This window comes from Octopus sinensis, linkage group LG15 (assembly GCF_006345805.1).
Source record: "Octopus sinensis linkage group LG15, ASM634580v1, whole genome shotgun sequence".
Classification (NCBI taxonomy): domain Eukaryota; kingdom Metazoa; phylum Mollusca; class Cephalopoda; order Octopoda; family Octopodidae; genus Octopus; species Octopus sinensis.
The window spans coordinates 5,603,817-5,615,406 of record NC_043011.1 but is presented as its reverse complement, the minus strand read 5'-3'; the positions used below and the strand labels follow the sequence as shown (position 1 = coordinate 5,615,406).

At 35.0% G+C, this 11,590-nt stretch overlaps 1 protein-coding gene across 1 annotated transcript; it reads right to left on the bottom strand.

Moving 5' to 3' along the window:
• Positions 1–7,215: 7,215 nt before the first annotated feature.
• LOC115219904 (glucans biosynthesis glucosyltransferase H-like) lies at positions 7,216–10,016 on the bottom strand. The gene has a single exon (XM_029790211.2). The coding sequence runs from the start codon at positions 9,668–9,670 to the stop codon at positions 7,706–7,708; it is 1,965 nt and encodes a 654-aa protein (XP_029646071.1). The 5' UTR covers positions 9,671–10,016; the 3' UTR covers positions 7,216–7,705.
• Between the last annotated feature and the right edge of the window lie 1,574 nt (positions 10,017–11,590).

Here is an 11,590-nt window from a genome sequence, read left to right as displayed (position 1 = left end):
AGGGGCATAATTGATAGATTAATGACTATTTAATAAAAAAGACGAGTAAGATGGCAGAAGATACTGAATATATTTGGAATTCAAATTTAAAAGACACTCATTTCCATAAAATGCAAAAGAACTCCAGAAAGATCTATCGAAGAAGAATTTAAAAACTGCATTACATTTTCTGAAAACATATGCATGTATGTATGTACGCATGTATGCATGTATGTATGCGTGTATGTACCTACGTATGTATGCATGTGTGTATGTGTCTATGTATGTATGCATGCTTGGTGAGGAGGGTGTTTATTATTATTAGGACTGCGGGAGGAAAAACAAAACCCGTCAAAGGGCGGAGGAACTCTTGAGAGTCAACGGCCATCCAATAAATGTCTTAAGGCTGTATCATGCGCGGGGACATAGAAATAATCGGACTGAATACTCGATCGCGCGGTTAAACCATTGGGAGTGAAGGACTCCTAGCCTTTGTTAGGGAATCCTTCTAGGAGAAGGTAACTCAGGAAACTGGGATAACTCCGACATAAAACCTGCGGTTCAGTGGTTACCGATGACTTGTTCTTCTTTTCGGATTATGGCTGCTGTTGCTTAGTGAGTGGGATTGACTCAGTGCAAAGCCTTTCCTCACTTTAAAAAAAATCTTCTTGCACAGGCATTGCACGATAACAACATTGATTAAGCTTCATGCAATGGCCATACTCGATAACGAGGGGGCAGCCAACATGTATGTATGCATGTATATATGTATGCATGTATATATGTATGCATGTATGTATATATTCATGTGTGCATGCTTGTATGTATATATAAATATATGTGTGCATGTATGTATGCATGCATCATGTATGTATGTATGCACGCATGTATGTATGCATATATGTATGTACGCACGCATGTATGTCTGTGTGTGCATGCATGAATGTATGTATGTATGCATGCATATATGTATGCATGCATGCTTGTATATATGTATATATATATTTATGTATGGGAACATGTATGTATGTATGCATGCCTGCATGTATGTATCTATGCATGTATGAATGTATGTATGCCTGCATGTATCCATGTACCATGTAGGTAAATATTTTGGTAAGTTAGATGATATGAATAATATTCTTGAGGTGTGTAAAATCCCCGAAACGTTAAGAGGCAATGCACTTCGGGTTTACAGATCTACTCACCAATGCTAGTAGTGAACATAAAAATGAATATGGCGCAGCCGAGGCTGTGTGGTGAGAAGTTTGCTTCCCAACCACATGGCTTCAAGTTCAATTTTACTGTACGGTACCTTGGGTTAGAGTCTTCAATTATAGACTTTGGCCAAGCAAAGACGTGTGAGTGGATTTGGTTGACGGAAACCGAAAGAAGCTCGCCGTAAATATATATATATATATTTGTGTGTGTGCATATGTACGTGTGTATGTGTGTGTGTGCGTTCGTGCGTGTATCTGTGTGTGTGCGCCCTCGCGCATCTTTGCATCTGTGTTTGTCCTGTACTACCGTTTGACAACCGGTGTTGGTGTGTGTGTGTGTGTGTGTGTGTGCGTATGTGCGCCCGTAACTTAGCAGTTCGGCAAAAGATACCGATGGAATAAGTATCAGGCTTAAAAAGAAATTAGCACTTAGGTCGATTTATTCAACTAAAAGTTCTTCAAGGCAGTTGCCCCAACATGGTCGCAATTTAACGATTGAAACACTTAAAAGATAAAACATAAAATATGTTGAAAAAATGCTTGTATGTATGTATGTTGTATGTATGTATGTATGTATGTATGTATGTATGTATTGATGTATTAATGTATGTACGTATGTATGTATGTATGTATGTATGTATGTATGTATGATGTATGTATGTATGTATGTATATATATATATATATATATATATATATATATATATATATATATATATACCGGGGTAAACACATAAATGTTACCTGAGTAAACACAAGGTGGAAAAAAGAGTACTCAAATACCAGAGGTAGAGTAATATGCTTTATTTAAAAGCAGCATAAATTTAACAAAAGCTGTTACTCGGAGTTTCACGTTCCCGTTCGTCGGACAGTTGGGAACGTGAAACTCCGAGTAACAGCTTTTGTTAAATTTCTGCTTTTGAATATATATATATATATATATATATATATATATATAAACGTGAGTGTTTGTAGTTATGGATATGTGTTTAGCCCCAGAAGGCTCTGAGACGGTACATTCTAGAGGAAAACGAATTTGATTTTCGAAATCTAAGCCCAAACGCAATGTCGTCCGTAAATAATAATAAAAAATATATAATTTGCTACGAGTTTCGACAGCCCCTCACTTTGTATATGTATTAACTGTTACGCATTGCTTCCATTTTGTTTAAAGCAGGAATTGTCAACCGGGGCGGGGATGGGGCATATAGTCCCCGAGAGTTTTGGGGATGCACGCAACAAAATACTAAGCTGGGGATCTAAAATAGTATTTTAAGGGTCCTTGAAATGTATTTGTATGTATTGCAAGAAACAACTAGGTTTCATTCTCTTGCATTTTATATAATTCAACCTAGACAAGTTAATATGTGAATAGCGAAGTAAGAATTTTGAAAGAGGTTTCTAGAAAACTAGTTTTTAAACATCAAATGACTATAGGGGCCCAACAGAATGAAACAGTAATCAAAGTGGGTCCATAGAAAAAAATTGTTGAGAACCCCTGATATAGACTCTTGGGGTCCACAGATGCAATATTGAAAATTAGGGAAACACAGTAATTTTTCAGGGGGCCATGAAAAAACTGCATTAGACTAGTGAAGTTTGTGCGCAACAAATTGGTTTTTACGTCCACAACACACAAACTATTTTAGCAATATTTATACAAGTCCTTAAGGCGGCGAATTGGCAGAGTCGTAAGCACGCCGGGCGAAATGCTTAGCGGTATTTCGTCTGCCGCTACATTCTGAGTTCAAATTCCGCCGAGGCCGACTTTGCCTTTCATCCTTTCGGGTTCGATAAATTAAATACTAGTTACGCACTGGGGTCGATGTAATCAACTTAATCCGTTTGTCTGTCCTTGTTTGTCCTCTCTGTGTTTAGCCCCTTGTGGGTAGTAAAGAAATAGGTATTTCGTCTGCCGCTACGTTCTGAGTTCAAATTCCGCCGAGGTCGACTTTGCCTTTCATCCAGGGCTCTATAAATCAAGTACCAGTTGCGTACTGGGGTTGATCTAATCGACTGGTGCTCTCCCGCCAAAATTTCGAGCCTTGCGCCTAGAGTAGCAAAGAATACTTATACAAGTCTTAATAATATCTAATTTAAAAGAATAAGAGTTTTTAAACATCGAATGGGTCCATGTAAAATGGAAATCAAAGGATCCATAGGTAAAAATGAGAAACCTCGGTTTAAATCTGCGGCTTGTCACGGTTACTTTCATTTTCATGATACTCAATTTATCACATGCAAATTGCTTAGCTTCCAAATCCTGTTTTCTGATTGGGCAAAAGTAATTAACCTTTAAATTTCTGTAATATTTTTCTAAAATTTTTCTGAATAAATGAATCGCAGACGCAGATTCGTCGTAAAAAAAAAAGTACAGCAATTTTCACTTAATTTTAGATTTTGAAAATCTGTGACAACAGAAAAGATTTCCTTTTTATTGTCATCTCTTTTATTTTGTCATGTTAAACTTTCTCACTCTCTATAAAAGAATGTCGCTCACACTGAGATGTGTGTGTGTGTGTGTGTGTGTGTGTGTGTGTGTGTGTGTAAGGAATTTCATTAGGGTGATAGAGTGATTAAAACGTTATATTACAAATGTATTTTGTGGTGTTTGCTTAAACCGTAGCAATAAACCACTACATTAATCATTCCATAAAATGTGTTTGTGTGGAGAAAAATATTGAAAAAACATTAATATATGTCAGAGTGACAAAGAAACGAGGAAGGTACAAGATGGGCATAGGACGTGCTAGAAACGACAGCTAAATCTTCTTTAAATCACCTTTTCGTCTGAAAATTATATTGAAATTATATACAGAAACAAAATGCTGATTCAGATTAAGGTTAGGGTTAAAAATATTATGATTAAAAAATTATTTTGAAAAAAGCCAAAATTTTAGAAGATTTTGGGGGTGGGGTGAGGGTGTTAATGAAAATAAAATTTTTAATTTCATCATTGTTTTTAAATTAAGTTTCATTTTCTATTTGAAAATAAAAGAATTGGAGATTGAAATGGCTTCTCGCACCGTTTAAGTGTTATGTTCAATTTTTTATCTTTTTTTTACTAAAAAGGTACCTCACATTGTTTTTAATTGCCTAATGCAAAAAAAATAAAAAGGACAAGATTTGTCCGGAAAGGGGGAGGGGTGTTCATAAATTTTCAAAAATATTTTCATAAGCACTTCCCCACTTTCTTATCATTTGAAAGGATGCGATGAAAGAAATTTTTGAAACATCCCCGTCAAAACGGATAACACCCAACTTATGAAGGTGTGCTATTCGGAAAATCTGTAAAGGTATTCTACTGTGAAAATTACCTGGTAACGACGGATACTCAGCTAGTAAAACATAAACTGGAAATTACTTCTGGATATATTCGTCCACTAAACCAAACTTGACGCTTAATGCGGATTCTTGTTGTTTCTGGTCACTCATTTACTCATTTCAACCTTTGTACTGTGGCCACGCTGGAGCACCACTGCCTTGAAAGTTTTTTGTGGATTATATCGTCCTCAGTACTTTGCTATAGTGGTTTTGATATTGCTGTCATAAGAGGCAAAAAGTCCATCTTAGCGTAAAGAGTCACACCTCCGATAAAACTAAAGACCTTTTGTTCGTTGTCCCTGTTTTATTATTTTATTCGGACATCTTTTCATCCCCTAAGGTATGCGTAGCGGGACCGAACCACGAATTTCTTCACCCCACGACCAGATATAACTTTGCTTTCTTGAACTGCACAACAGGTAAGGTTATTTACCCGGTTTCCCTGGCTCATAAGGGGCCAAGATCACAACTTGCAGACTTCTTTGCAATCTGCCCAGAATACTACATCCAGAAACAAATACAATAAAGCAAATAAAAAGAAAAAAAAACACTGTTTAATTTTCACAGCTTCACTTTTTATTCTTCCTCATTAAAATTTGTATCAAAATAAAAACGAAACAAAACAAATAAAACAAGAATATATAAAATATATATAAATACTTATGAAAATTTATCAACATGTATGAAAAATTGTATAATAATTTATGAAAATTTATGGAAAACATTTTATTATAATTTATGAAAACATGGAAATTTGGAATATGAATGAATATGTGTAAAAATCTATGATCATCTACAAAAATAATTTATGAAAATTTATTTTGAATCTTGTAATTCATGAAGTGGAAGAAGTGATAGGTCAGTTTTCTTTACATTATAGGATCAATTCGTACCGGGTAGCTTAACGACTAAACTCGCTTTTTTTTTTAAAGTAGCCAGTCGTCTGTCTACTGCTAATACCCATGGATACCGCCTGCAGTATCATTCTGTGGAAAGGCGGCGAGCTGACAGAAACGTTAGCACGCCGGGCGAAATGCTTAGCGGTTTCCGCCGAGGTCGACTTTGTCTTTCATCTTTTTAGGGTCGATAAATTAAGTACCAGTTGCATACTAGGGTCGATCTAATCGACTAGGTCCCTCCCCCTAAATTTCGGGCCTTGTGCCTAGAGTAGAAAAGAATTTACCTTAAATATCGAAGTAATTTCTAAACCTTTGAAAGACTGGAAAATAACTGACCACCCCATGGAGTGAATCATGTAATTAAATAAAAACACACACATGCATACATAGACAGTCGAATGGTTTTTCATTGGCTTGAGGAGGAAAATCCTTTGTGATAATCCAAGTATATTGTCCAGCTGGATGAAAGAAAATTTTCTGCTAATCGTGTTGTAATGCTAAGACAATCAATGGTTATTGGTTTCAAATTTTGGTATACTGCCAGCAGTTTTGGGGATTAAATTGGCTCCATTGTTCGACTGGTACTTATTTTATCGATTAAGGCAGGATGAAAAGCAATGTAAACCGCGGCAATATTTGAACTCAGAACGTAAAGACGGACGTAATACCGCTAAGCATTTCACCCGGCGTGCTAACGTTTCTGCCAACTCGCCGCCTTAGAAACCGCAAAGATATTAACTACACTTGTAACAATACTAGAACTGACATTCTATAGCAACCAGCTTAGTAAGACGATATTAATGTCAGAGTGTATGATCGTTAAATCAACATGTCATAGCAACCATATTATCACAGAATATGTTAATATTAGCAACAACATTTTTATTCTAGAGTATATACCATAACATCAACACATATCATAGCAACCACATATATAAAGACATTACCACAGCATCTGATTCTGCAAGGGCTTCAATTCTGTACACATATATTTTCTCAAATGTTGAATTTATCAATGGTTTCTCTCATTGATTTGATAAAGCCATTTTCTATCAGTTATAAAAGTTTTGATGAAACGGGCACGCTAGTATATATATATATCTATATATATATATATATATAAATATATATATATATATAATATATATATATATATATATATATATATATATATATATATGTATATATGCATCGTTGTAGCACTGCGTCGGTTACGACGAGGGTTCAAGTTGATCCGATCAACGGAACAACCCGCTCGTGAAATTAACGTACAAGTGGCTGAGCACTCCACAGACATGTGTACCCTTAATGTAGCTCTCGGGGAGATTCAGCGAGACACAGAGTGCGACAAGGCTGGCTCCTTTGGGGCAACAGAAACAGGAAGAAAGAGTGAGAGAAAATTGTGGTGAAAAAGAGTACATATATATATATATATATATATATATATATATATTATATATATATATATATATATATATATATGGATGGATGGATGGATGGATAAAACTAAAAGTAAAACTTGTCTTTCACAAGATGTGGTTGTAACTATGAATGTGTATATACGGACTTACTTTCGTAATGAGCCATTTTTTATATAATAAGAATAATGGCAATAGCAACAATAATAAAAGCAGTCACAACACCAACAACAACAATAATAATAATAATAATAATAATAATAATAATAATAATAATAATAATAATAATAATAATAATAATAATAATAATAATAACAACAATTCTAATAATAATGATATGATGATGATGATGATAATGATGATGATGATGATGATGATGATGATGATGATGATGATGATGAATGATGATGATGATGATGATGATGATAATGATGATGAGGATGATCATCATCATGGTCAACAATTGGCTGTGTAAACAATTTTTAGAATTTATACAGAACATCAAAAATAAAAACCTGAGATAGCAGTAAATCAGTTCCCATTTCGTTTCAATCATATGAATATATATATATATATATATATATATTATATATGACAAGAAACTATTTTTGCCTCTTTTTATGAAGGCAAGAAAGTTCATGAGACTGCGAGAGAAAGACGTGCTCAGATGAGACAGAGACAGATTAAAAAAAAGGCATGGTTAAAGGCCGTGGTAATACTTATATATGATCAAAAGTATTCCATAAATAAGTAATAATTTAAGTGAGGTGAATTAATGAGAGTCAATGTGTTTTAGATGGGTTTTGATTGTTTTTTTTTCTTTTCAATCTTGACTTTGTTTCGTTGGCTCAGTCTTGTTTTCTCGTTCAGACATTATTAATTTTATATTTTTGTCCAGAACCGAAGATCTTGGGAGAAGTAATTACACAAATGTCAGGATGTTCGTTGGGCGCAAACGAAGAAGTGGATCCGAAATGAAAATTCATTTTTAATGACGTTACTCCAGTAAACAGCGGAAGAAGAAATAATGTGATCAACATACTTAATATAAGATTTGAACTTGGAGCAAAAATCACTACCACCGGAGCAACAACAGCGGCCAATAAAGAGTACATCCATAAGTGTTTCAGACTGGAGAGGAAAGGATTGCAGTTTTTAAATTCTTCTTCGACAGATCTTTGTGGAATCCATTTACAATTGGCGGAAATATTCGCTTGGATTGCACGAAAGATGCGAACGCAACCAACAATGGCTTCAGGTGTAAATTGTAAGATGGATGTCAACGTTTCAATTATAACATATTTAATGTTTGATCTGGTACACGTAGCAAATTTAGGGAAGATAAGAACCATGAACATAATGATAGCGATTGGGGCAATTGAAAACTTGAGTTCTACACCAACATGTAAACAAATAAATATAAGTAAGAAAGGTTTCATCAACATCTGTCTTAATGCCGAATGGGCAATATAAGCCGTAACGAAATCAAGTTTACTTTCGGTCCTCAGAACTGTCTTATTAAACTTATCCCTTTGAAAAACTTTCTGTAAGCTCCTAAAAATTATACCAATCGTATTTTTCCAGAAGTACATGGATAATATAACCTCACCTCGATTCCAACGTCGTTCTCGAATGTTCCATGTAACGTAATTAAAACTGGGAGCTTCCAGTAAGAACACTGAGCCGGCATAGTAAGGTTTGAGTAAAGCTGCTTCAAATGTGTCGTGACTAAGAACATCGATAGGAACACGTTCGATTAGATTGTCTCTATCCCCGATTATATTTTCGATGTATATACGGTTTTTGATGAGCCCTTTTCCGAAGAAACCACACTGACCAAGTAATGCTGTGACAGCATTTGTCATTGGCTCGTAGATCATTTGTCTCATTGCTTCCAGTCTCATGTAAATGGTATCGTTTTCATCGCGACTTAGTTTTATAGATGGTTGGATGATCCCTTTCTCTGGGTTTGCTGCAGCTATCCTGAGAAGCTTTTCTACTGTTCCATCGGGAACCCCTGTATCGGCATCCAATACTAAGGTGTAATCAAATCGCCGGTTAAATATATTTTGCACGTCAGCTGAATAGTAAAAGGTGGGCTGGTTATAAGGACGGGCCATCTTTCCATAGTATTTCGTGTCAGTATATGTATAAGCAAAAGATTCTCCCTCAGATAGCAACATTAGATCTTGATATTGTCCACATTTACGTAAAACTTTGCTGGTGCGGTGAATTACCATAAATTCTCGTGCAAATCGATCACATATTGAATCAAGGTGTTGACTAATAAAAATATCTTTTGGACACATTTGGTAATACATCCATACGTTCTTAAAACGGTCTTGGTTGATATCGTCATAGTAGCCATTAGCGAAACAGACACCTTCTTTGAAAAGTTCATCGTATATTAACTTCCGGTATTTATCACGACAATTTAGTTCATGTATTTTGAGATTTTCTTCCGAAGTTGCACTGACAAGAACAGCAGATACATTGAAACATAAATTGCCCATGAATGCTTGAAACATTGTCTGGAAACATTCTTCAATATCTTCAACTGCGACAGCTAATAAGTTGTAATTCAGAACGAGTGTGAAGTTGTCGGCTTCAGCCGTTGGATTTTCACGCTTTTTGCCGCCGACAATCAATGTGGCGATCGTCTGCACTGGGAATTCGTAAACAGAACCTTGCAGGATTCCAAGCACAATGATAAGAATAATACCTTGTGGTATGCTTGTCTTCTGCCAGTCAATATTGAAAATATTTAAAATCAGTCCAGCAAGAGCCAGCGTAATCCATAGAGAAAAATACAAATATATTTGCTTTCCCATTGACCCTGTAAATTCAGTTAATTATATTTTACTGCGCTTTTTTTTCTGTCTTTTTTTCGATTTTTAAAATATGTACAAATACTTCCTTGAATTATTTTAACACTTCTTTTCTTTCTCAATCTTGTTTTACTCCAGCCTCTCAACAACAGGTTATTTCTTTTTTCTTTTTTGAGTAAGTATTTCTTTATGTATAAATTAACAAATAAATATATAAATATATATGTATATAAATAATATAAACAGGTAAAAATCAAGCGTGTCCTTTCAGTCTTTACCTGTCATTACACAGCAGTCATTTAAAATAATATCTGAATGGAAGGTTTAAAGAGAGTTCCAACGCTTTGTGTATTTTCTCTTCAATGAAGCATTTAAAATCCCGCAAGTTGCTTATATAGGAATAGAAATCACTTACACCGACGTGTGTGTGTGTGTGTCCGTCCATTTATTTATAGACTTGTTTAACCAGTGGTGGTGGTTACGTAAATAAAACGTAATTTGGGCGGTTGAAATAAAATATTCGCTTTATGTCTTCAAATATCACGTATGTATGCGATAATGTAGGTGTCTTCTTATCTACCGCTATAACACGTCTTCCTCCCTTCATACTCCTGTGTCCTTCCCTTTAATTTCTTTGTGTTGAAGGTGTGTGTGTGTAAGGTGTGTGTGTGTAAGGTGTGTGTGTGTGTGTTTGCGATGACAGCAAAATATGCTTTCGTTCGTTACGCTATTGCATTCCGTCAATGACTATAGTTCCCAGGACATAAAGAAAAACAAGCACTCGGCTCTCCGCTCCTACCTAACAATGTAAATGCTTAATATCAGTCTTATTCAATCTCTCCTTCATCATTTGGGTGTTGTTGTTGTTGTTGTTGTTGCTGATCTTCTACGCCACCCTTCCATTCTTCCCCTCATCCCAGTAATCTAAATATAGTAACAAGTGAATGTTGATTGTCCAAATATCGATCCACCTTTTAATCTGCATGAAATAGTCAAACATTTGCTCCCCTCACCTACCCTACACTGTTCCATAATTCACCCCATCCATACATGGAGGCACCGAACCCCCAGAAAGTGCCTCGAATCAATCCTATGATCTATTTAGTCTGATTGCAAGGTTGTTTAAACAGTAGGTGCACTGGATGCTGAACGAATGTTTAGTCAGTTTGATCTGCAACCATATTTCCTATAAGACTGGAGAAGGCAGCAGGAATTCAATTCTTTCCGCGTAGTAAATCTCTGTAAATTCTTCTTCAACAGAGTCACTAACAGCCGCAATCGTAAACCTTGCTAGAGATTTAGTGATGTTTAGACATTGATCATTGAAGAAAATTACCAGCAAAAATAAAATAAATAAAATTGCTGCCACTGGAAATGAAAACCTCAAACACATCAGCGTAAACGTACCACAGGAAAAAATCTGGTTACTTCTAAAAAAAAAGACTAGTTATATTTTGATATCCGTTATTATAGCCTAACTCTATATCTATTTATGTAATAATGCTTGTAGCTCTAAACTTATCTTCATTATTACGGAATTGCCCCTACGACAAATTAAGTAAACCAAGAAGATTTTCGTCAGGTTTCTGTTCATATTTATTACGGAAATCTCCCTCCGATAAACAATAAATAAAGAACTTTTTTTATTAGTTACTTTAAACAATCTTGTTTATATCAATAACTTTAAATAAATAGAAGAGTCCTTATATATTAAAAATAAGATTATCCTTTATGTTTTTTTTTTACACGTTTTATTAGTTTCTAGATTAAGTAAGACTCTAATATTTAATAATGGACCTGTATGTTATTGTTGTATGTCATTATAAGAGCGAAAGATTGTCTTCGGCATAAACGTATTTGAGATATATAGAAATATACTTCGATAGTTGTAGATTCTACTTAATTATTTTGTCCGTTATAATT

Excerpts from the sequence above, each read along its gene's own strand:
- LOC115219904 (XM_029790211.2), bottom strand. The coding sequence starts at position 9,670 with ATGGGAAAGCAAATATATTTGTATTTTTCTCTATGGATTACGCTGGCT.